We start from the raw sequence: 24,246 nt of genomic DNA, 5'->3' as shown, positions 1-24,246 counted from the left end.
CTTGCCTTGTCCGTAGAAGTTAGGACCTCATGGCATTAAAAAGAAGAGGGACCTTGTGTAACCTTCCTTGTTACTCAAGTATTTACCGCAGTTATTCGATATCATCGAGATGGAATCCATCCTCTTGAATTTCAAGACGAGAAATTTACAGTTTCTTATGATATTAAATCCTGAATTATTGTGAAGTAAAAACAACACAAAGCGATCAGATTATAGAAGTAAACATTCTCGTTTCATTCTAGTTCCCACTGTTATTTTTTTTACTTTGAATGAAACCTGACTTCTCGCTTCTTATCAATATAAAAAATTAATGAAATAAAATGAAAAGAAATCTAATTTAACATTTTAGCTTAAGTGAGCAAACTATAATAATAAAAATTCTATGAGATGTAATAGCAAGGTAGAAAATAATACGTTTACTTATACTATCTATTTTTGTTATTGTAGTTTATAAAGTTATACAGTAAAAATATCATATTTCTCATGTATGTTTTTATGTATTGATATAAAAAATAAAAAAATAAAAAATTTTAATATAGTTTTTAATTAAAAACATTTTTTAAAATCACATTGTACTCTAAAAAATAAAATTAAAGACCTCCAACGTGTGTTGTTGGGTTGACAAAACTTAGAAGGTGTGTTTGTTTTCCCGACATGGAATTCACTTGGTATTTGAAAATAGATGCATTAACAAGGATATTAGATAATCGAGTGAGTGATGTGTCTTTTCTTTATGAACATTAAAAGCTTATTTTTGAGGAAAAAGACTTGGAAGTGGTCGCACTTTGGATTTCTTCACGTTTACACAACTATCTATCAATAATTTATGATGCACCTAATTTTCTCTTCTTCACTCAATTTTTACCATTAAATATTTTTCACACCGAATCGAATCATTTTAGTAAGTGTTGTTAATGATCTAGTGAAGCCAACGGGCTCAAGAATCTAATTTCTTAACACTATACGGCCCATGTTGGGCCCAATTATCAATATAGGCCGTATCACTTGACCCTTAATACTAGACCTATCACAATATTCTCAACAAGAAATGGTAGCCCACAATGTACAGTCCACTTATGATCTCGTGTACTATGTTTATTTATTTATTTTATATGAATTATCATGTGAAGCCAATATTCACATATTTTCATCTCTTTTGGATTTGCACCGAGGTAAATAAATGTGAGGAACATGCCTGCTGAGGTAAAGTCTAGAGAGGTCAATTTTTTTGGGAATTAAAAACCGAAGCTATGAGAGAGTTCTGGAGAGAGGTTTTCCTATTCCCCCCTTCACAATACTCAAAATATTTCTTTCTCAACAAGCATGGCTCTGTTAGAAAGTTCTGGAGAGAGCTCTTCCTATTTGTCTCTTAACGGGGGGTTTTTTCTCCCACCAAGACACCAAAAATCTGCAGCAATAACAAGTTTTTATTGTCTTCAAGCTTTGACAATCTTACTCAACTAACAAGTAGAAACTATGTGGTTCTCGAAGGAGAGCTTGCCACGGCCACCACCTCCTCACTATGAAACTATCTTGTCGGTGGCAGCTTCTCTCACTGCCTCTGCCATTCTCTTTCGCTCTATCATAAACGAACTCTTTCCCGATTCTGTCAACGAATATTTGTCTTCGAGCCTTCAAAAAATATCATCCCGTTTATCATCCCAGCTCACTATTGTCATTGAAGAATCCGACGGACTCGTTGCGAACCGAATGTTCAAGGCTGCTAACGTGTATTTAGGCTCAAAGTTATTGCCTTCGACGCGTAAAATCAAGGTACATCAGCAAGAAAAGGAGGATGAACTAGAAGTTAGTGTTGATAAAAATCAGGAACTTTTTGATGTGTTTAAGGGAGTCAAGTTTAAGTGGGTTGCGGCGTCTCGTGTTGATGGGCTAGTTTCTTCTAACAAGAAACGCCAAGACAGTGCCTTTTCATGGTCTGAGGTACGATATTTCGAGCTAGCTTGTCATAAAAAGCACAGGGACATGGTTTTGAGTTCATATTTTCCTTATATTTTGCAAAAAGCTAAAGCAATAAAGGAAGAAAAAAAGACAGTGAAACTGCATACTATTGACTATAATGGTCCTGATTATTGGGGTTCTATCAAGTTTGATCATCCTGCTACGTTTGATACAATAGCAATGGACCCAGAGATGAAAAGGGAATTGATTGAGGATCTAGATAGGTTTGTAGAAAGTAGGGAGTTTTATAGGAGGGTAGGCAAGGCTTGGAAACGCGGGTACTTGTTTCATGGACCACCTGGAACAGGGAAGTCAAGCTTAGTTGCAGCCATGGCTAATTATCTCAGATTTGATGTTTATGATTTGGACTTAAAAGAGGTTCAATGCAATTCAGATTTGAGGAGGTTGTTGATTGGCACAGGCAATCGGTCAATGTTAGTGATAGAGGATATTGATCGGTCTTTCGAGTCCGTAGAAGATGATGAGGTAATTTCAATGCCATTTTTCACTTGGATATCTGAGTTCGAATATGATATATACAAGGAGTGGGGTGTCTCTCGAGTTGCGACCTTGAGACTGGTCGTGTAAGTTTGTTTAATGCTACTAACAAAGTCGTGTTTATGTCACAGGTAACTCTGTCTGGCCTTCTGAATTTTATTGATGGCTTGTGGTCAAGTTCTGGAGATGAAAGAATATTAGTGTTCACAACAAATCACAAGGACCAGCTTGATCCAGCATTACTAAGACCAGGGCGTATGGATGTCCACTTGCACATGTCATATTGCACTTTCAATGGTTTCAAGACACTGGCACTTAATTATTTGCGTCTTCAAGAGCATCCCTTATTCGGAGAAATTAAGGAGCTGTTAGAGAGAGTACAGGCTACACCTGCAGAAGTTGCTGGAGAGCTAATGAAAAGCGAGGATCCAGAAGTTGCACTTCAAGGACTAATCAAGTTTCTCCATGACAAGGAAACATCTGAAACTAGCAGGACTAATTGAAAGCTGATAAGCATTGGTTTAACATCTGAAACTGGTCGTGTAAGTTCCTCATTTTGATTGTGATTGTCTGCTTGATTGCAGCACTGTTATTACATTGCCGTATTTTCGCAGCCCAGCATCCGGGCAAATTGTTTATCAGGGATCCTACCTTCTCCCTCTCTTCCTCTTGGTCAATGTTCACATCCCTTACACTTCCCTATCTATATGTGAAAAGACTTCAGGCGTAATTTTTTTTATAATAAACAAGGCACAACGCTACTTGCCCAAATAATGGCCTGTGCCTACTGGTGCAAATTCTCAGTAATAAACACTACAGGCTTGCATTTCAATTTCATGTAGAATAGACAAAATGCCAGGAACGCGCTTCTCTTTCTGGTATCTTCTCTTAACAGCAACACGCCAATTAAGCTACAATTATCAACTTATCTCACGAAGGCAAACCACAACAGGAGCAACAGCCCCACCCTCTTCTTTATGGATGCCAAATTCTCATCCAGAGCAAATTGGAATATTACCTCGTATATCTGTGGAAGATTAATTATGGAAATTAACGAAGGTATCAACATAAATTCCTCCTGTGCAGAAACCTCTTCACCAGCAAAACTTCTTTTTCTGCATCAGGCAGCCAAATCCTTGATGTCAGTGAATGAAAAAAAGTGGTGCTTTCGATCTGTGCTTTTAAAATTCAGATGAAAGATTATACTCTTACCTGAAAACTTGCCTTTTCACAACCATCTACATATGCAAGAAGTTCTTCTAGCCTGATTAAAGCTTCGTGCAAAGCCTTTGAGTGAGAAGCATGATGGTTAGAAATATGCCACATGGACCACAAGTACAAATTTTCTTTCCATCCAAAGGTTCACATTATCAATTTCTGATTAAACAAGTATTCCTAAAAATTATAGTTATTTGTCAAATGCAGAAAACATGGTGGCGAAGAGCCATCAGAAAAATGAGGTATTGGCATCAAACCTGTTTAGCTTGCCCAACACTCAGATACAACCCCACTCCATCCCATTAACTACACCCAGTGAGATTCATGTATCTAATAGCTTCATATTCAGTTGGTGAAGACTTAATTCTACCAGAAAAAATATCTAAACAAGAGAGACAGTTACCTTTTTCGTTGCAATTAGCTCTGCTTCTAATGCATCCACACGATAGACAGCAGCATGAAGTAGCTCCTCTTTTTCACAAGGCATCTGGAAAGGTGTTGTCTGTAATGTGTCAACCTTCTGCTCAAGTTCACCCAGCCTTTTCATGACAGATGAAAGAAGGTCTGCCTCAGTAAACCCTGGAGTGGGAGAAGGGGGTCGGAATTCCTCCTTTGGCGCCGATTCAAAAGTCAGGTCAGTAATGTCACTGGCAGAATCAGATGCAGAGTGTTTCTTGGCCTTCCAAAATGCCATTGAACGGAAGAAAGCAAGAAGGGTTATGAAGACGGCCACAAGCACAGCCCAGGTACGAGCAGAGATTCCTTCTGAAATCTTCTCTACACTTAACAGAGAAGGTGTGCCTGCAACCAATTTCATTAATTTTGTTCAGCATCTGATATAATATCACATCAAATAACATTTACTCCAACTTAAACCAGTGAAGTCCTCGTGAAATCCAACTAGTCATGGTGATACCCCTGATCAGAAAAGATAATTTGAGCATGAGCCAGGCGAAAAAGATCCATGACTTGTCTCTTACTTAATGTTCTCCCAAAACAATAGGGAGACGTCTGGATCTCCATATAAAGGCCCTGAAAGTGTATTGTTTTTATATCCAAGTATCATAACATCCCACCTACTATGATTGGTGTTTTTTTAATTTCCCCAAAGGAAAAACAAGGAAAATGGAACTCTAAGGGTGAAACTACAATAAAAGTAATTACATTTAACTTCATTTCAAAGTTCCCTTCTCAGGGCTGCCACACCAAGGAGGCAGCAGAACCAGAAGGCAGCCACAATCCTAGGATACCCTATCTCTATCTATTACAACAAAATCCATCTACACAAGTTCTGCATACATCGACCCTAGTCACTAACAGTTACCAGTCAGAATTTATCCGTATTATAGCGTTGAATCTTGCTAACCTGTGGAAGGAGATGAATCTTGAAATTCAGCATCCACTGTCTTGTCAATTATAGGTATATTTCCATTGTTATCAGGGAAAATGGCAGCACTCGTCTTACCAGCCACCCTAGCCTGTATAATTTAAAATATTAGCATTATATATACACTCAAAACCCACAGACACTTGAATTTCATTCAAGGAATGCATTCTGTTGGAAGATACTTTTAATGTATCCATCTTCTAAAGTGAAACAACTTCAACTAAACTTCACATAGACTCGTACATATAAACTTTCAGAAAAACTTACTTCTTCAGAGACAGGAACCAGGCTTGGCAGTAAATAGCTCCCAGTTGGCTTCGGAGAGCCAACATCTTCCACTTCAGATCCTGACTCTGCATTGGAAGTATCACTTGTTTTTATCTGGCTTAGCCAAAAAAAAAAACCAAGTTTAGAGAACATGCAGTTGAGTATCGTACAAGACAGAAGCTTTCCCGAGAGAGTTTACCATTTGATTGAATGGCTTGTCATAAGCAATTACCCTGCCCCCACTATTTGAAATAGTTACTATTTGTCTGGAATATTGTGCTTCACCAGTGAGAACCATCTGGACGGACAATTAATCATATAACATGAACATATTAGAAAAGCGCTTTACCAAAAACAGAAGTCTGAATAATGGTGTTTCAACATACAAAGGCACCACATAGAATTTAAAGTAATCACCACACCTTTAAAATGTTTGGATCTTTCCACGGCCCCTTGTCAGATCTCATACAGCCTCCCTGATCAGTACAAGTACAGCTACCACCTAAAAACTCGGGCAACTCACTGAACAAATTCCAAGATATTTTTAAAAGTTTTAGACAGTTTGTATAATTGAAAGGGAAGATAACTAGCAAGGAAATAATCGTAGAATTTTGTTACCTAGAGCCTATTATTTCAAGCAACTTGCTCTGGTACTTGTTACCAAGAACCTGAGTTAAAATTCCAAAATCAGCTAGTATACATCTGTCAACTGTAAATGTTAGGCAATTCAACAAAACTGAGGAAAGCACTACTCACATAAATCTTGGAAGCTGTGTTGGGATCGAGAAAAGATTTCACTGTTTTCCAGAGCAGCTTAAAACCAGGACCAGCATTAATGACAAACATTCTGCAAAGTGTCTGTGCAAGTTTCTGTTTTAGCTCTTGTAACAAAATAGCTTCCCAACTTGATTTTTAGGCATAAGAGTCAGTGTTAAAGAAAAACTTCTATGAAAATTGAGAGCAAAATCACATACCTCAGGATAGTTGTCACCATCAATCTTCTGGAGCTGAATGATGAGTTCTCGCGCGGACTTGGTGAAGTTTTTTAAACCCTAGAGAAAAATTTGTTAAAAAAGAATGCAGAATGTAACAACCTCGAAGAGGTATAAAAAAAAACCCGATATTAATAAATAAAACATACAAGTCCTTGCACATCCAAAATAGTTGTACTTGAATCTATGTGTCTCTTTGCGGCAATGGAGCAAGCTGGAAACTTAATCGCGAATGTCTTTTCAAACTCCTGCACGTGATATCTCAAATATCTTTCTAAAGTGGTCACTTCCATAAGTTTGCTGGAATCAACTTTTCCAAGTCTTTCGATGTAAACGGGTCTCCCATCCTTATCTACACCATGATAACCCTGAGGGTAGTAATTTAGAACTTCTTTCAACTCACTGAACTCGAAATCCTGAACAATGCCACTAAACTTAAGAATAGGAGAAATTATTTACTTCATAGACTAAGTCTACCGCATCACTCATAGACTAGGCGAAGATAGATAGACAAAATGATGTGGAATGCATACATCAACAAGCGGAGACCGCTGTATTTTATCCTAGTGTCTTGTGTTTATTGGATCAGTCTATGAGTGAGGTGGTAGACTTAGTCTACCTAAAAATTTCTCTAAGAATAGCCACCATAAAATGAAGATGTAAGGATACAGAAATGAAGAAGGATTGTGTTAGTGTTACCTCCAAAATTGTGTCAGTACCGAAGTCTTTCCTCCACTGTAGCATGTTGGCCCACATCTGTTTGGCTTTCTCAACATCAAACTTCCTTGCTTTTAAGAACCTGCAAAAACGAGATTCTTGAGTATTGAAGCTGCACAAAAGTTCTGCTAAGCTGAACCAACTATTCCTCATTTTGAGCATCAAGAAATATGTGAAAATAGAAACATTAATAACAGCTCTCACTTCCAATGTGTACACGATCATTGAACCTCATAAAAGTTTACTTAGAAAGACGAAATCTGAACATGAAACAACCACTGTAAATGCTCATACCACAGCCTATATTTGATTGATTTGAAAACCAAAATGAACAATGCAGCTATCACTGTTAATTGGCGACCCTCTCATCACTTCTGCAATTGAAATTGAAATTCATAAAAGGACAAAAAAAAAAAGAGCTAAATAATTGGATGACAATCTAACCAGGTGAAGTCAAAGGGGAGCTTCAAAAAGAAAATCAGGAACACCACATAGTCAATCATTTTCCCATTCGTCTTGCATCATAGCATTGAAGACTTCAAGCAGCCAATCATTTTCCCAGTTTTTTACAGGCCAATCTCGATTTATTTATTGACAAAGCAATTGGCAAATTACATAATCAGCCTCTGAATAATATTTGAAAGAGGAAAACACCTAAAAACCTGACAAAACCCATTCCGAATTTACTGAAGCAAACGATTATTTAAATAATCAATAAAACAAAGGACACGGGCTAACAAGCAATCAATAAGAGAACATTTGATGAATTAAAATAAAAATGACGAAAGCAAAGAAAATATTTTATCAAGACCGTAATCAGCACTACAAGCAAGCAAAGAAGAAAAGGAACCTCAATAACATATGATAATCATCATGTCTAGCAGGAAGCAAATCGTCCGCCATAAGTAACTGTTTAAATGAATCTACAACCCGAAGCTCCTCAACATCTCGAACATCCTCAATTGCAGCAGAAACCCCTTCGCCACCAGTACCTTTTTTCTTGCTTTTCGTGAGAGAACGCCTGAGTTTACTAGACGCCTTCATTGCTTTCCTTTTCAAACTCCCAATTCTAGTCTTCCTTTCTTCCTCTGAGTTCTCAAAATCCGATTTCCTCTCTCTTTTCTCTTCATTACTAGAGAACCCCTCAAGACCTAAAAACATCAAATAATTAAAAAAAAGTTTTTAAAAAATTTAATTCCATGGTTTTAGAACAAGTCATTACAATTTAAACCACTATTTTCTTTCCAAAATTGTTAATTTTCACAATTTTGATAATCTAGTAAACTGTGATTTCTAAACAAAGATTGTTCCGCCAAAGAAAATTAAAAAAAAAATTTGGTACAGAATTTATGACAAAAATCAAATTCAATAATTAAAGAAAGAGAGAACTTACAAGGCCTCCCTAAGCGATCCGACGGACTCGACATGTCAAGAATTAGAGATCAATATTACAAAAGAATAATAATAATTAAGGACTGTGGTAACTGTTGTATTGCTTATTTGGATTTTTTTTTGACGGAGTTCAGAAGAATCTTTTTAAACTGCCATGGACTGCTTCTGCTGGTAGAGGAAAAGGTAGTGGTGACGGAAGGAGAAGGAGCGTTACGAAATGGAAATTGATAAACTGAAGAAAAGAAGAGGAGCAGTAGTAATTATCTGTAAATGAGCGAATAAAAAGTTGTTTTTTAACTGAAGAAGAAGGAAAGGCGGAGAGACGGTGCGTATAGATGCGGCTGATCTTTATTGCATGGCTGTCGAGTGTGCTGGTGGGTCCTGGAGGCTAGAGCCAACGGCGACAGTTGGTGGAGCCAACTGGGGTTTTTGCTTTGGCGGGAGTTTTACAAGCCGACACCGCGTGGTTGTTTCGTTTTAACTGCCTTCTTGTCATTTTTTTTTCCCGTCTAGAAACTGAAATCAATTTGGATTGAGGTGAACGGGTGATGCCCCCGGGTCACCGACCCGTCAATTTGACCTTTTGTTCGGTGGCTCAACCAATCGGTGGTCAACCATTGGATTCCGACCCATCAATTTAAACTGGATCGTAGGTTCAAGGTTGCATCCATCATATTTTGTTTTTGTTTCTTTTTTATTAATCAGAATTAATTTATAATATTAGTAAAATAAAAGGTGACATGTTCCCAGGACCAGCCGATTTCTTGTTCATCCGCCCAAGACTATCCATTGTTTCAAGTTTAGTGCTGATCCAACTTGGTCCAGCAGTTTTCCAGACCAAAAAGTGTTGCACAATTGTGCCAAATCCTTCTTGTCATTTTCTATAATCGCCTGTGCTGTTCTCAAGTCCTCATTGATAATATATAATGCTGACCGTATTTGGATGAGATTAAGGAAATTCGAATTTCAGCCTCGAAGCCATCAATCCAGACTCTTTAATCGATACGTAACTAGGCTTGGCTGGAAAGGAGAGAGACGTTGCTGTTCTTGTAATCTACACTTTTCGTAATTCCAAGTATTCTGGGCACCACGAGAATTTTAATTAATAGCAAACGTCTCTCTCACTTGTTCAAATAGTCCCAGATTTTAGAACTTGTTTGCTCGGTTGGCTTTCTTACCGGGACCCAGTCTTGAGGGACGATACATGCCCTTCAAGAGCTGAGATCGTCAAGATTCACCGAGTTTGACTTGTAGCAACTGGACAGAGTTGAAGTGACGATACATGCCTGGAATCCGTACGAGCACATGATGATGACATCTGTCATCCGGTTTCCTCCGAGAGTTCCCTTGAGAAGATTGAACTTCTCGTTTGGGCGGAAGTGAACAGAACAAAACCATAAAAGCAGCACCTTGCAGGGTTCACAGTTAAAAATCTCACATCATGTCATGCTGCGTTTTTCGAGCATGGCCTTGGTCCGAAGATAATTAAGAACGCCATTCCAGGTGCACTAAAAGCAGGTTAGAATAAAGAATATAAGGTCAAAGCAGGTTCGGGCCACTTTAGGTTTTTGGGCTTTCCATTATTCGAGAATCCCTTGCAGTGAAAAGGCAAAGAACTCCATAGTTAAGAAGGGGAAAGAGATACAACTAGGGACATTCTTCGTGGACTGGTTCTTTGCTTTTCTCCCTCTCTAGTTTTGGTGCTAAAGCGGGGGCAGTGTCAACTCAGGCTAAGCATAAGAAGAAAATATACAGGTCCATGGCAGCACAGCAATTCAAAGAACGCCCTTGAAATAAAGGACCACGCGGGTCTATCTAAAACAAAAGGGGGGAGAAGACCAAGTGGGTCAAGCTGGAAATGCCCTCACTTACCATGCAGAAGCTGACAGACTGATATCTGACGTAGACATCTAGAGCCGACGAATATTAAAACAAACAAAGAGAGCAAGTCATCTTCACTATTATTTACTGGATTTCAATAATTTACTGGGTGATGTGATTTTGATACTCTTCCAGACATACCTTTGTAAAGCTATAGAGCATAAAGCAGCAAAAAGCTTTTGATGCAAAGCCAATCCCTTGCGTGATTAGATAGCTAGAGGGAATTGCCTTCCATTCAAGAATAATATGCGGAAATCAACTATCGTCAATTGCTTCCAGCATTTCATTAGCGAAGTTTATCTATACATATATTCACATACTTGCTACATACATAATGATAGAGTGGAATGCCGCCACATAATCACTTAATCCCACCATCATCACCACCTTTCCAACAATGGTTTATATATACAAGTTTTAAGCAGTGAGAACTGAAACAGCCAAGAACAAATAATGCGTTAGTAAACCTTTGTTGATTGAATCAAATAAACAAATTTCTTTGCACTGAATCACTGATTGGATTTGCACCTGTCATGTATATTTCTTCAAGTTCCTCTTTGCCCGAAATTGACCAAGTTTGTCTCTCCATTGAGCTGTAGCAAATCATGAAAAATATAAAGATGTGAAGTTATTACAGCATTGAAAATAACTAATTAGCATGACAAAAAGTAAAGGCTTTACAATGCAGTTGTAATAGACTAAGGACTACTTCGGAAAATTTTGAACCAGACCACCCAAAATGATAAGCAGCAGGGAGTTTTAAAATTTAAAGTAGCTTATTACATTGACTTTGTGTTTAATCACAAGAAGTTTATATAGACTGGTCAGAGCTGTGATTATCAGCAAAAATCAATCTGGTTTCTTTCAAATTGACGATGGATATTGGCTAAATAGGCAAAGGAAGCTGCTGAAATAGAAAGCACATAAAACATGCAGGCAAAAATGAGTGAAACATACCAGCATCTCCATAACGTTCCTCGAATGCAGCTGTAAACATGTTGCGCACAAGATTAAACTCCTTGGTATCAAGACAAGGTTGTCCAGTGGGCCTGAACCATATCAATTCCAATTAACTCCTCTTTCCCAAAACCGAGGCATAATTAAGATAAATTCGAATTCTTATTTTTCAAATTATTATTAGTTAACTTTAGAATCACAGACAGCAGACATGTTCTTGAATCTAGGGAAGGCCTTCATCCCTGAACATGAATTACAAAATATTGGCTAAATAGTATTTGAACTGATGCACACCTGCTATTGGGTAACAATCTTCTTGCCAGAGAAATCCAGCAACTTTTATTTTCACTACTGAAGGATAAACAAATGAAGGAAAGAAAATATCTAAAGATTTCCACACTTACCTATCAAGTTCAGTGAATAATAAGCCATCTGAAGCAGGAGACTGAATTGGCTTTCCAGATTCAATGACTCTCATTCCATCACTGTACGCCAGGTACTTATTAACTTGAATAGGCACCTACACAGATTAAGGAAAGATGCACTTCTACTGATCAGCAAGCCACTAATAAGTTTGTAAGAGGTTCAATATCGAAACATTGTTTATTTCAGTTTTACTGCTTAAGTCACTCTGCTGACGATCTTGAATCATGCTTTCTTTTAATTCCTAATAGATAAACAATTATCAGAAAGTTGCTCTCTCTTTCCACCACAAAGAAAGATAAAAATGATGCAGGAGAAACAGAGAAACAAGGTACATTTTTAATGATCAAAAGTACCAACTAGCATGCGGGTGTCAAAGTCAAGACGACATCATGATTTGATGTGCTTTGCCAGGATACAGATTTAGGCATTGCATATTACATTAGGGATTTAGCCTAACAAGCACCAGATATAAGACATGAAAATCCATTTGACTCGGCATTCCAGAATAAAGATGTATGCATTGCAGTAGGCATTTCACATTCACTTACACTAGATGAGAAAGCCCATTTATATCAACATTTTTAGGGCTTTTCTCGACAGGAAATTTCAAGAAAACTAGCACCTTCACTCAGTCAAGCAAGCTTTGGCATTGAGTATATTGGTGCAGCCAACAAAATGAATGAAATACACAGAGTACCTTGCATCTAACAGCAATATTGATGGCATCTGATGGACGAAGATCAAAGCTGACACATTCAGTTTCATTACCAATCTGTGACAACATCAAAGAGTGTGAACTATTTCTACTCGTAGTTATACAAGTAAGTCAAATGCACCATGGACTGATTCAAATGAAAAAAATAAGGGTATACCTTAGTGAGGTACAACTGGGCAAAGTATGCTTCATGCACTCTCTTCGTAACTCTAACAAGTTTGACCTGCAAAAGAGAATCATAATCAAAACAACGGTGTAAATTAGTAGTATTTCACTTACAATGGTAGAAAATAAGGAAAGTATACTTCGCATCTCCTTCGTAGATTTTCTATGGTGTAGGCTATATGGCATTAGGCTTGTTTATGCACTTCCACGTGCTTGAGCCTGGCCTCTCTCTCTCTCTCTATTTTTTTATTTTCTTTGTTTATGAAAAGAAAAGGGAAGAGAAGAAGAAACACCAACTTACTTCAAAACCCATCTTTTCAACCATGTCCCTCACCACTTGATACATAGTTGGTCTTGCCTGGAAACCGACAGCCAAAATTCCTCAGCATAGCTATATATGAAACAAATCCAAGCAGTTGCCAAAGTCCACATTTGACAACTCCGTTATTCCGAAATAAAAATCCTATCACATTAATAAGGAAACTAAATACATACAATTTGGACATTGCGCACTGCTGCCATGAGCAACACACTTGGCATCTCCACTGAAAGCAATCAAATGCAGAACATCACTCCAAAATGACAAAGTAAGCACTGGTCTCTAAAGTATTGCAAAGAATGTATTAGAAACTACTGAGTATAACAGCGAACATACAAACAATTATTGGAAGAAGAAGACCAGTCCCATCTTCCATCTTCAATACAATCGCAGGATGGGGAGCATAATCCGGTAGATGCCCACCTTGAGGGTTGTTGTGGACACATCTTAAGTGCCTTCCATCCCTCATTTTGATCACAAAACCATCCGATCCACTCTTCACCTCAACTACATGAAAAACCCAATTCAAATCAACAATTTAAATACATCACAAACCACATTGCACAAAAAAATCTTCAATGATTAATGCTGGCAGTATACAATCACTAAGACAAGATACTCTAATGTAATTTAAAGGCAAACCCTACCAGCTTCAACGACACTGGAGTTCACATAATCTTCATCATTTTCATTGAAATTCTCGGCTGTACTCCCATTACCATCTGACGATGAGCTCAAACTACACTGCACTGTATTGCATCTTCGCGCTTTCAGTTGCCGAGAAGTAAGACCCACCTTAGTTTTGTAACCCTTAAATCCCCACAATTCACTTCTAACCAGCCTAGCTTTCACCAAGGGACCAGTCATCGGGAAAGCCTGTTTTCCTGCTTGTTTTGCACCCACAGTAGGGCATATTACCGGTCCTTGCAGCGACACCATCTCTCCTCTTTAAAAAAAAAAATTAACTGAAACAGGAATAATAACAGAGGTTAAAACCGTAATTAAAAAGCGAAATTGAGGTGAAATTGAAGATTTATTTATTTTGTAATTTATGATCAAAGGAATAATATACTGTAAACCGTGTCTTTTCCAGAATTAGAAACAAAACACAAAAACTCAAGTTTCCTACTTGCTTTCAGACAAAAAAAAATTACGATCATCTTTTCTACAAATCAAACGATCCGTGTTTACTCAAAAAGAATCAAAGGAAACGAAGATAAAAAAATCCACCACACCTGAAAATCACCGATCACAGCTGGTAAAACGTAACCAGTAAGACCTTCAGTTTCTCGATCTTGTATTTACAGTTTTCTCAGCAATCGAGAAAGGGTTAAAGAGAAACGATCAAATCAAGTTCAAAAATAAAAAAATAAAGGATCAAGGAGAGTGGAGTGGGTTAGTTGTTGAAGAAAGCTTGTAGAGTAAGGAATTGAGAGCATATACAGATGGGAGAACCGACAAGGAGGATCGGATAATAAGGGAAAAAGAGAGAGGGTGTGAGAGCAGATAAGAGATTCTGTTTTTTTGGTTTAGCAGTAAGAGATTGCGAGAGATAAGAGATGCTACAGCACCGATTGATAATATATAACTGTAGAGAGAATGTGAGCTGGGCTTTTCTTATCGATGATGTTTTTGCAAATGACGGTTCTAGCCTTGTTAGTCTGTGTAATGGCATACGTATAACCCTGTCATGCAATACAATTAAAGTCAACATCCAGATGTTTGAAAAATGATCATGATTAATTTCTTCTTCTTTTCTTAGATGAATAATGGTAACTTCATCGTTGAATTTTATTTTGAGTTTTTTTAATGAATTTTTTTGATATTTAAGTTTTGAATTTTTTTTTTAATGGTAATTAAGGGATTTTTTTTATATAACGGAAAGGTTTTCTAGTTTTGATTTTAAAAAAGGTTAAAAAAATATATTTTCTTTACAGTAATACTGGTTAAATTGTTTTATAGTAATAATAGTATTTCGTCTTTTAACACAGAATTCATGCCGAGACTTGTAAGATTTTTCTTATAGTCTTCACTTGAATCCGAATCCAGCGTTATAATATGGAAGATAAATCTATATAAAACCGAGTAGTTACCTTTAATTACAAATATGGAAAAGCATTGTTTACCTAATGTCAAACTTGGCGGCAGAATGTTAATAGGAGCTTTGTAGCTCTATATAGCTTTTTTGGGATGGTGGTTTTTAGGAATAAGACTGTAGTGATTTTTTAAAATATTTTTTAATTATAAATATATTAAAATAATATTTTTTTATTTTTTAAAAATTATTTTTAATATTGGTATATTAAAATAATTTAAAAATACTAAAAAAATATTAATTTGAAGTGAATAAAAAAATAAAAAAATTTCAATTTTTTTCAAAAACACCTTTACAATGCAAAAACAAACATGCTTAAAAAGAGAAGGAGGAGCTTCCATTTATCAATCAAACATTTGGTTCGATTCATCGTTTTTATAATGCAACAACAGATTTTGTATTTATACTAGTTTCCACATTAAAATATTTTATTTTACTGTAAAACTCAATTTAATTTTTAAATTAACTTATACTTAGTAAAACTTCAATAAGATCTGACTAAATTGAATTCAAGGATTTTTTAAAAAAAATTATCCGGAGCAACGTTGTTTTGCTTTTTTATTTTTTTTATCCAAGACAATTTCATTTCTACTTAAAAAAAAAAGAAGACTTGAAATGTTTTTATTTTAAGATGGGGAGAGTTGACAAGATCAACCAAACTTATTTAAATCAAGTTTAATAAAGATGTATTTGATGGGCAACAATATAAAAGTCAAAAGCTTTATAGAAATGATAATGCATTAATTAGGAAGCAAGATGTTAGCTCTTCACTTTACCACAAATTATTCGCTAATCCTCTGTTCATGGACAAATATAACGCCGTAAACGCACCAAATGCTCTCACCTAACTAGGCCATGGTCATATATAGGATGTGAAGAAAAACAATGTCCCGTGCGACAAATCTGTCAAAGTTCGGCCATTCTCACTTGATATCCTGCCTGTGAAAATATAATTTTATTTTGGTGGCACTGCTTGTCAAAATTGAACGGAAACATCCTTCACCAATCTTACAGAATCTACACGTAATCGACTTACCCCGCCAGACTATAGCACTGTAATATAGAAGTGAGTACAGGGGTATTTCTGATATTTAGCCAGATGGATAAGACAAAAGGGCCTGCAACTGGAACCGTGTTCCTGCGAGGTGACGACATTATTTGCTAATTAGCGGAATCACATTGCAGGCGGCCCAATATGCCCAGATACTGCCACGTCTGTAATGATTTTACGGGCCGATGTGGATAAGGCACTCTGTCTCGTCAGATATCAATTTCCCTTTTGTTTTTCCTTAAAAATATCACGTATTTAAATCAATTCACCTTTGCAATGCACTCGTTTGTTGATGCTCTGTTTATGACATAGCCACGTAAAAAAAATTAAATTTTTAATTAATTTTATATTAAAAAATAAAAATCAAAATCAAATATCCAATTAAAAAAGTAACCGAAAAAACCCAAGTCAATCTGGATAACCAATAAAATTCATGACCTGAATTACGAGATCGTGATAGCCCCGTATAAAGTAAATAAAAGAAATATGAAGCTAAATTATTAGCCAACTCAATGTTGAATGAAAAACTTGAGAAAAAAAATCAATTAAAAAAAAATTCACCCGAGTCAATCAATGTTAACCTGGCAAACTTGAGCTATAAAACCGAGATAACTCTATAAAATGTAAATCGAAACAAATTTTGAAGTCAAATACCCATTTAAATCAATATTAAATGATGAAATAATAATAATAATAATAATAATAATAATAATAATAATAATAATAACTCAAATTGTAAAAGGCTAGAGCATTTCAATGTTCGTTGCTACATTGAAATGTCAAAGCCTTTTAGTATTAGTTTTTTTATTCGCGCTACGCTGCACATCGAATAATTTTTTTCTAAACTTTAAAAAATATAAAAATTGTTTGTTTTGGTAACCTAAATTGGTAACCGAGTAATTATTTTTTTATTTACAGAAACGTGCACAGTGCACATTCTGCATGGAAGAAGGTAAACCGGGAAACAAAGATGATGGGGGGAGAATTACCTGGAATGGAGGCGCTTTCATAGCTGGGCTGAAGGTGGCTTGTGGTGGTGATCGAGCATTGGTTCTAGGCGGCGTTGCTGCTGTTTCAAACGACGGAAAGAGAGATGAGAGAGAGAGAGGTTATTGTTCTTCCCCTCTCCTTTGTTTTCTTTCCTTTTCTTCTACCATGCTTCCCTTTCTTTCTTGTTCCTCTCTATTCATCTGTTTTTCACCTCACGTTTCTCTTCCTGTTTCAGTCTCGTCCCTCTTAAATCCTCAATTCGTTCCTCTCTTTCTCAACAAATGCCTTCCTTTTTTTTGCTTCCTCTTTTTCCTCCCCTGTTTCCTTTTGGTTCTCCCTGTTCTTTTCTTTTCTTTTTTTCATTTCGTTCACTCCTCTCTCTTTGTTTTCGTTCTCTTTTTCTTCAAAATCCTCCCTGTTTTGCTCTTTTTCCCCGTATTTATAGGCAAGAGGAGAGGAGGGGCTACCCTGCCAGTTTTATTTTTAAGTTACGACTGCTTTTCTTTACTTTGTTTTCAAATTGAAGAAGGTATTAACTATAAACTATTTTTAAATAAAAATAGCTAAAAAATATGGATTTTAAAACATAACAATATAAAATAAATATTTAAATAAAATGATAATGGACATATAATTTAATTAATCGGGAAGCTAAAAAACTTTAATGATCTGTTGGTCAGAAATTTAAATAATTATTTTATAAAACTTTTTTTTATTTGATAATAAAAAATAATGCTAATATTGAAAATGAACAGTCTCAAGATCCCATTCAAATATCTATATGACTTTTAGAGTGTTGTTTTCAATGATTTTGTTCTGCATTTTTTTTCTTTTTTCTTTTGAACCCCCATTTGCATTTCATCGGACCGTATCAGACTATCGGTTAAATTCAATCGCATATATAATAATTTTGCAAGGCGGCGCTGCATGTCATAATCCAACCCATCTTCTTCCAAGAGAGAAGGGTAAGTTGAGCAAGGCCCAGCCATTCCGAATGATAGGAGGTTGGCTGGGTTATCCATGGAGTTCTTCATCAAACCTGGCCCACATAACATAGATTTGCTGCTTCTCTGCACGCCGTGCATTCCATCTAATTCCAGCCTGTTTTCTTTTCTTCTGTAATTGAATAGTTATGTTGAAAAATAATATAAATTATATTTTAAAATTTTATTTAATAATTTAAGTTATTAAGTTAAATTAATTTTTTAATTTGTGCAAGTTTTAAATTCAAAGAGCTTTTATTTAAGAGGATGTATTAGAAAATAATATAAATCATATCTTAAGATTTCATTTAATAGTTTAAGTTATTGGGTTGAGATAATTTCTTGACAATATCAATATATATTCTTATCGAGCGGATAATTTTATTTTGTTTTTTTATTTGAATTTTCTTTTTGATATTGATTCAAATGAGTTTGAATTAAATTTTACTAGTTTATTATCTTTGATTCAATTAAAAAATTTAGCTTGAGTTGGGTTTTAAATGTTGAATTTTCTAGATTAATCTCCTAAATCTTTAACAACTATTTATAGAATTTATCATTAAATTTAATAATGAAAAGAAGATCTAACCGATGCCATCAAGCTTAATTAGCTAGCTCGTAATAGAAGGAAATTAAAAGAAAAGGTTAGCTAGCTGTAATTTTCATTTAATTTCCTCGTGTGGTAGATTTCTATCGATTAATCTGGGGGTGGTGCTATCAATCGTGTCAAGTTTCGGCAAAGTCCGTTGCTTGTAAATTAGGCAATACCATGGATTCCTTGCATGAAGTCAAACACAATTTTTAAGATATTTTTAACACTCAGAGTATCACATCGGCTAGAGACAAATATCTTCTAAAAACTAACATTTGTAGAAATTAAAAAACTCAGCCAAGCTCCACAATGTTTATACATTTGTGGCATGAATTTAGTCAGTACAAAAGGAGTGGCGCATCCTCCTTTAAAATGCCTTGATTTGCTGTCGTACCCCAATTTCAAACCAGCCCAACTTTTCTCCTTAATAATTAACCGGACCGACTAATTTGTTGGGCTCCGGTCAATACTTAATCTCCTGCCAACTCAAATATTTTTACAGTCTCATAAATTCAAAAATTATTGGAAGTTTATATGATCATTAACTTTAGAGCCCGTAAAATTAATTAAAATATATATAAATTAATTCGAATACCCACGTTAATAATAACAAAAAATCCCTAATAAGCCGCTAGAGAAAAAATTATGAACAAATTGCAAATAGCACAAATTCAGAGTTATTTTGAGCCAAGAACATCTCATTCCAATAATGGGATGTTCATGGTTGAATATCATGAAGCAATTAAAGTGCATGAATCTTTCATATAAAACAAGAGTTCCATAGATATTACATATGAATTTGTTACCTAAATTGTTAATGGATCAAATTTGGTCCACCCCAGAATACTTATTTTTTGCAGGATGACCAAATTTGCTCCACTAAACGTACAGAAAAAAACGATCAGAATTAATCTTTGATCAAGTGTTAACATATATAATTATTGCTTAAAGTCGATCCACATGGCTATGTCCCTCCACCAAAATTAGGTGGTGGCCAGATGCCTCCGCCGCCCCCACCATCACTAGTTACGTAAGACATGCAAGATAGTGGCACCAGGCAGAGCCCTCGGCTTCTCAGGTCTCTCTTTGGTTCTTCATCCCCCAAATTCGAAGCCTGAAACAATTGCAACATACAAAAAATGTTATAAATTGACTCTATATCATTAACCAACACAATATGCCTATAACAAATATGATCATCTAATAATCATTCTACTAGCTAGTAATAATGGCCAGTAAACAGTTTTATCTTTTCTTTTTTCGACGGATAGGATCGATAATTCATTAATCAGTAAAATCAGCATGCCCCTGTCCATGATTTATGACAGTTCATCTTAAACAAGAATTAAGCCCTAGCTAGAATGCGACTTGGTAGAAAAACTGGGCATTTAATTACTTTAGTCATGCTCTTATCAAGGGTACAGTGAAGTAATGCTGTCTTCAAAATCAAGCAACAGATGGGTTCTACTTGGACTTCCACCTTATCTATTGTTCTAGCTAGGAAAGTCAACGAAACAGCATCTCGATGCCTCCGTTTAACCTTCCAACCGGACTTTAAAAACGACATAAAGTGCATTCATATGTTTTGTATTGCGAGATGTTAGAAAGCCACTTTCATACCGCCGCTTGGATGCTTCTGCTCGTCTTGTTGCCGGATGACTTCATATATGGAATACTCAATGTCTGCAAAGACAAAAAACATAAAAAGAAATTAAATCACAGCTACCTTTCTCTGCTCAAATTAATTAGCCTTCATCAAAGAAAGTGGAAGGTCATCGTCATCCATTGTATCAAATGTTATGCATCCAAAGAAAAGATTCTACTAATCTCCAAGGTAAGTAATCTTAAATAATAAAACAAAAGGCATCTATCCTATCATACCCAGTACGTAATTCGATCACTAGGCATTGATCTCTTGTTCGTATCATAATTTGAAAGATGCCAAACACAAAGGAACAGAAGAGAAATGAAATCCTGATGGAAACCCTAGCTACCATTTTTGCCTAAGCATGTATACTTATAATACATAAAATTTTCTTCCAGAAGAACGAGGGTTCTTTAGTCTTTGCCCTAGTTTTGACCAAGGGGTCTATAGGTAACAGCAACGCTAGCAATATCCTAGTGCATATTTTAAGAAAACATATGCGTGTTCGTGTCAGAGAAGGATAAATTAGTATTTAGAACATGACAAAATCTGAGAAGAATGTTGGGTAAGTGGAAAATACCTCGACCTGGTTTTGAAGGAATTTGATGTATCCAATAGCCTCCATTAATACGGATGCCGTGTCTGTCTGCAATATTCTCCCGAACCCGTCCACATGCAAAATCACATATCAATTCCTCATTCGCAAGACTACAACACAAATAACTTCTTCTTTTTTTTTTCTTACCTCGGATGAGCTGCTCCTGTTTATGTTTGCCACTCATTTCCCTTTTTTTCACTCGAGTGTATAAAGTTCTTTTTTTCTTAATTTTAATCACAGAGTTTGGTTTCAAATTAATTAAGTTAAAATGTGTCAAGTTTCTAATCAATTTAGGCTCTGTTTTTCTAAGCTTCTAATTTTGCTAAACAAACTCTTAATCTAGACTTAAAAATAGATTGCAACCATTAATATTAATCATCCAGTGATGATGATATATATATATATATATACGATACTTGAGGGGCAACAAAATTGAGGCAAAAAAATTTAGATTACCTTTCCAAAGGGTGCAACTAACTGCTGCAAAGCTGCAATTCTATCTCCTAATTTCTCTTTTCTAGCCTGTTAATTAAATACCAAATGTCACAAATCTGAGCCAGATCGCATAAGAAAAAACAAAATAAAAGGAGCCATAACACATGTATGTATTCTACAAAACGTTATTCAAATACTAGAGGTTTCGCACCTTAAGAGGAGGGCAGGAAACGCGTGACTCCAACCGCGATTTCTTGGGTGCAGCAGCTTGTGTTGCCTTTGGCTCCATCAAGCTTTTGTTGGGCCTTTTAGCCTCTGTCATTTCATCGGTGGAGGATATCTTTGAAATACAGAGAGTGGAGTACTGATAAAAATCAGTTCAATGATCGCTCAAAAGTCATTTTAAGAAAAGAAGATAATAAAGAGCGATTCTCCTGATAAAGAGATTCATACAATGCTTAAAGCTGAAAGTACCCATCATGTAGCAAAAAGAGAAGGCTAGCTGCTAGCTAGCTTTTCTTTTCTTTTGGTGCCATGAGTTGCTAAAGAAAATTTTTACAATAAAAGGGTTTTAACTTTTAAATTTTACTATTAACTTAGGGATAAAAACATATATAATTGTAATATATTAAAAAATTTAATCATATATATCTTATAAGATTTAGTATTCTAGATGATACGGAGTCAGGGTTTCTTCAGCATAATACACTAGCTAGCTAGCTAGAGTTGCTGCACTTGTACAAGCTCAATTAATCACTACGTGGTTATTTTGTATGATAAATTTGAATTTGCTAATCCATTTAATGCCAAATTAAGGACATGTATATCTGCAGATATACATAATGCCCATATAATACTAAATAATTGCAAAAACAACAACTATCTGTCATGCCTCATGCCATGGTAAAATTAAGCAACAGCACGCTGCTGCTCCAAAAATGAAGAAAAGGATAAAGAAGAGGGAAGAAGAATTAAACCTCACCTTATTAGGGCTACATGATGGCCTCTGACTGGCTTGCTGCATACGATCGAGACCGAAAGAAAGACTGTCTTTATTAAACATAGCAAGAGGATCATCAGAAAGTTGGGCAAAACTTCCACTAAATCTAGTAGACGTTAAGAGATCCAAGCCCTGCAAGTTCACGTCAAAGGAGCCTGATATCAACGGCGAAGATGGCTGATTCAAGTTTGAAATATTTATACTAGGATATATCTGACTAAAGCTCTCTCTGCTGGGTATAGCACTTCCAAAGCTGGAACCGTTGTGATGACAAGAGGAAATCTCTCGGGGTGAAAACTGATCATGGCCATTTCTTGGAAAGCCGGGTGAAATAGTCTTGAGAAGGAGCTTTTCACCAAGACTGAGACCCTCTTGTTCATCTTTAAAGTAACTTGAGGAAGATGGATGTGGATCTTCAATAGTACTTGAAGGGCTATTTAACATCTCAGTAAATTTGGGAAAAGAATCCGATGAGAGCTCTTCTTTGATTTTTGAAAGTTGCAGTTCATGATAAGCTGAAAGGCTGTTGAAGTTACCAGCATTGTTATTCCAGTGCTGAAAGCCTAGGTCCTGAATCATGGTGCTGTTGACAGAAGAGACTGGACTCTCGTATTTCTGTCTTGGGTTGAAGATAACTCCATTGTAGTTTGGACTTAAGTTGCCTGAATTCCTGCATAAAGATCAGTTAAAAGAAAATAAATACATATATAAAAGCCCTAAAAATCACCAATTCAAACAAGAAAATTAGAAGCACATGAAACTATAATAATACTCTCTAAAAATGAAAAAGAGAACACAAACTATCTAGTTTTTAATAAATAGCTAGCTATCTGGGGTATTTGGTCTTGAACTCCAAATAAAAATCATTAATTTGATGGTTAACAAAGACCTAACATGTTACATGTTTGAATTCCTAGGCATTTTGATTGATGTACATCAAATCATCAGTAAAGAAAAGAAAGAAAGGTGAAATAAAAAAAGGAGATTCCAAATCTAAAGTTAATTTATATACGCTGGCGCTGTGAAATACACTAAAACATTTCGTTGTGGAAAGCTGCTTATAGTTTAGGGAGAGAAAAGAGGGAGAGAGCTGGAAAGAACTCACAAAGTGATGGTTTGGGTCCAAGCATGGGTGCTTCCAGCTTCTGCATAGCTAGATGGGGTGGTAGTAGTTAAAGAAGAAGACCCAACAAACTGGTCTTGGAGCTGATCATGTTGGTGATGGAGATTTGCAGACTCCATAATAATGAGAGTTTATTATTTAAAAGGCTTGAGAATCCCAAGATGAGTAATTAAGATTTAACTATCTATGGCTTGCTTGCTCTAGGAATCTCTCACTCTATTCAAAGAAACAGTTCAGGTGACACCCACACATCTTCTTTCTTTTGGAGAGCCACTTTTCTCAGTTTGGTCTTTACTCTTTCAAGTTTCCATCTAAAGTAGCCTTAAAAAAAAGGTGGTAGAGCTTGGATAACCCATCTCGATCCATACCTCTCTCCGACTTTAATAATTTTTTTTTCTTTTCCCGCAGCTTCTCAATATTCTCCCTTCTTCCCTCCCTCCCTCCCTCCCTTCCTCTCTCTCTTTGTGCACTCTGAAATTACAGGGAGATGATTACACTTCCCCTACGTTATGATTAAAGATCCTGCCTTCGATCCCAAGGCTTTCAACAAAGGGCCGAGGAGAGAAATGATAACAACCATGCCCCTCTCTTTCACACGCACACACAAAAACACACATACACACAGAGCCATATGTCCAAGGGTGTCCTTATATATACATTTCATTAAGCAAGCACCCAACATGCCTTAGCGATCAAAGGTTTTGTGCACCTACAAATTAAGGGACAATCTGTTTTCTCGATGTGAGGATTTTAGCTTGAAAGTCTATTTGGAAGGGGTAATTAAAATATCTCTCTCTCTCTCTTTTAGGTAAATGGTTAATTTACAACTTCACCCATGCAT

At 36.1% G+C, this 24,246-nt stretch overlaps 4 protein-coding genes across 12 annotated transcripts; 1 reads left to right on the top strand and 3 right to left on the bottom strand.

The window, feature by feature from the left end:
* Window positions 1-1,270: 1,270 nt before the first annotated feature.
* Window positions 1,271-3,268, top strand: LOC133692494 (AAA-ATPase At3g50940-like). The gene is made up of 2 exons (XM_062113488.1): window positions 1,271-2,445; window positions 2,589-3,268. The coding sequence occupies exons 1-2, from the start codon at window positions 1,477-1,479 to the stop codon at window positions 2,958-2,960; spliced, it is 1,341 nt and encodes a 446-aa protein (XP_061969472.1). The 5' UTR covers window positions 1,271-1,476; the 3' UTR covers window positions 2,961-3,268.
* LOC133692492 (phosphatidylinositol/phosphatidylcholine transfer protein SFH8-like) lies at window positions 2,978-8,765 on the bottom strand. 5 transcript variants are annotated; one of them, XR_009841904.1, is made up of 15 exons: window positions 8,432-8,765; window positions 7,889-8,189; window positions 7,021-7,120; window positions 6,471-6,737; window positions 6,304-6,381; window positions 6,086-6,187; window positions 5,948-5,997; window positions 5,752-5,851; window positions 5,529-5,627; window positions 5,330-5,443; window positions 5,042-5,153; window positions 4,079-4,476; window positions 3,933-3,981; window positions 3,670-3,744; window positions 2,978-3,572 (listed from the first exon to the last, which is right to left on the bottom strand). XR_009841904.1 is itself a non-coding variant. In XM_062113486.1 (14 exons), exons 1-14 carry the CDS (start codon window positions 8,463-8,465, stop codon window positions 3,552-3,554), a joined length of 1,803 nt encoding a protein of 600 aa, XP_061969470.1. In that variant the 5' UTR covers window positions 8,466-8,765; the 3' UTR covers window positions 2,978-3,551. The 5 variants fall into 5 exon arrangements, 3 of the variants coding, with proteins under 3 accessions (XP_061969470.1, XP_061969469.1, XP_061969471.1); XR_009841903.1 differs by having other exon boundaries at window positions 3,670-3,981; XM_062113486.1 differs by lacking the exon at window positions 3,933-3,981 and having other exon boundaries at window positions 6,471-6,689.
* A 1,723-nt stretch (window positions 8,766-10,488) lies between these two features.
* LOC133692495 (bifunctional nuclease 1) lies at window positions 10,489-14,476 on the bottom strand. Of its 2 annotated transcripts, none has more exons than XM_062113490.1 (11): window positions 14,124-14,476; window positions 13,541-13,858; window positions 13,230-13,400; window positions 13,070-13,119; window positions 12,876-12,932; window positions 12,567-12,632; window positions 12,392-12,466; window positions 11,673-11,788; window positions 11,269-11,360; window positions 10,840-10,904; window positions 10,489-10,742 (listed from the first exon to the last, which is right to left on the bottom strand). In XM_062113490.1, the coding sequence occupies exons 2-10, from the start codon at window positions 13,830-13,832 to the stop codon at window positions 10,843-10,845; spliced, it is 981 nt and encodes a 326-aa protein (XP_061969474.1). In that variant the 5' UTR covers window positions 13,833-13,858; window positions 14,124-14,476; the 3' UTR covers window positions 10,489-10,742; window positions 10,840-10,842. The 2 variants fall into 2 exon arrangements, with proteins under 2 accessions (XP_061969474.1, XP_061969473.1); XM_062113489.1 differs by having other exon boundaries at window positions 14,127-14,476.
* A 4,862-nt stretch (window positions 14,477-19,338) lies between these two features.
* Window positions 19,339-23,767, bottom strand: LOC133691096 (transcription factor bHLH110-like). 4 transcript variants are annotated; one of them, XM_062111433.1, is made up of 7 exons: window positions 23,388-23,767; window positions 22,265-22,952; window positions 21,494-21,646; window positions 21,304-21,369; window positions 20,830-20,905; window positions 20,225-20,287; window positions 19,339-19,718 (listed from the first exon to the last, which is right to left on the bottom strand). In XM_062111433.1, the coding sequence occupies exons 1-7, from the start codon at window positions 23,522-23,524 to the stop codon at window positions 19,699-19,701; spliced, it is 1,203 nt and encodes a 400-aa protein (XP_061967417.1). In that variant the 5' UTR covers window positions 23,525-23,767; the 3' UTR covers window positions 19,339-19,698. The 4 variants fall into 4 exon arrangements, with proteins under 4 accessions (XP_061967417.1, XP_061967415.1, XP_061967416.1 ...); XM_062111431.1 differs by having other exon boundaries at window positions 20,830-20,895; XM_062111432.1 differs by having other exon boundaries at window positions 20,830-20,895; window positions 21,494-21,622.
* Between the last annotated feature and the right edge of the window lie 479 nt (window positions 23,768-24,246).

The sequence above is a fragment of the Populus nigra genome, chromosome 4 (genome assembly GCF_951802175.1).
Source record: "Populus nigra chromosome 4, ddPopNigr1.1, whole genome shotgun sequence".
In the NCBI taxonomy this organism is placed as follows: Eukaryota; Viridiplantae; Streptophyta; class Magnoliopsida; order Malpighiales; family Salicaceae; genus Populus; species Populus nigra.
Note: the sequence above shows the minus strand (reverse complement) of the source record. Positions and strands in the feature narration are given on the sequence as shown.

Excerpts from the sequence above, each read along its gene's own strand:
- LOC133692494 (XM_062113488.1), top strand. The coding sequence starts at position 1,477 with ATGTGGTTCTCGAAGGAGAGCTTGCCACGGCCACCACCTCCTCACTAT. Across the intron at positions 2,446-2,588 it reads AGTCCGTAGAAGATGATGAG|GTAACTCTGTCTGGCCTTCT; the intron begins GTAATTTCAATG and ends TTTATGTCACAG.
- LOC133692492 (XM_062113485.1), bottom strand. The coding sequence starts at position 8,465 with ATGTCGAGTCCGTCGGATCGCTTAGGGAGGCCTT. Across the intron at positions 5,628-5,751 it reads AAGATCCAAACATTTTAAAG|ATGGTTCTCACTGGTGAAGC; the intron begins GTGTGGTGATTA and ends TTGTCCGTCCAG. Across the intron at positions 5,444-5,528 it reads ACAAGCCATTCAATCAAATG|ATAAAAACAAGTGATACTTC; the intron begins GTAAACTCTCTC and ends TGGCTAAGCCAG.
- LOC133692495 (XM_062113490.1), bottom strand. The coding sequence starts at position 13,832 with ATGGTGTCGCTGCAAGGACCGGTAATATGCCCTACTGTGGGTGCAAAA. Across the intron at positions 13,401-13,540 it reads CTCCAGTGTCGTTGAAGCTG|TTGAGGTGAAGAGTGGATCG; the intron begins GTAGGGTTTGCC and ends TTTTTCATGTAG. Across the intron at positions 11,361-11,672 it reads TTATTCACTGAACTTGATAG|GCCCACTGGACAACCTTGTC; the intron begins GTAAGTGTGGAA and ends GATATGGTTCAG.
- LOC133691096 (XM_062111431.1), bottom strand. The coding sequence starts at position 23,524 with ATGGAGTCTGCAAATCTCCATCACCAACATGATCAGCTCCAAGACCAG. Across the intron at positions 21,647-22,264 it reads CATCATGTAGCCCTAATAAG|TACTCCACTCTCTGTATTTC; the intron begins GTGAGGTTTAAT and ends GATTTTTATCAG. Across the intron at positions 21,370-21,493 it reads TTTCCTGCCCTCCTCTTAAG|GCTAGAAAAGAGAAATTAGG; the intron begins GTGCGAAACCTC and ends TTTAATTAACAG.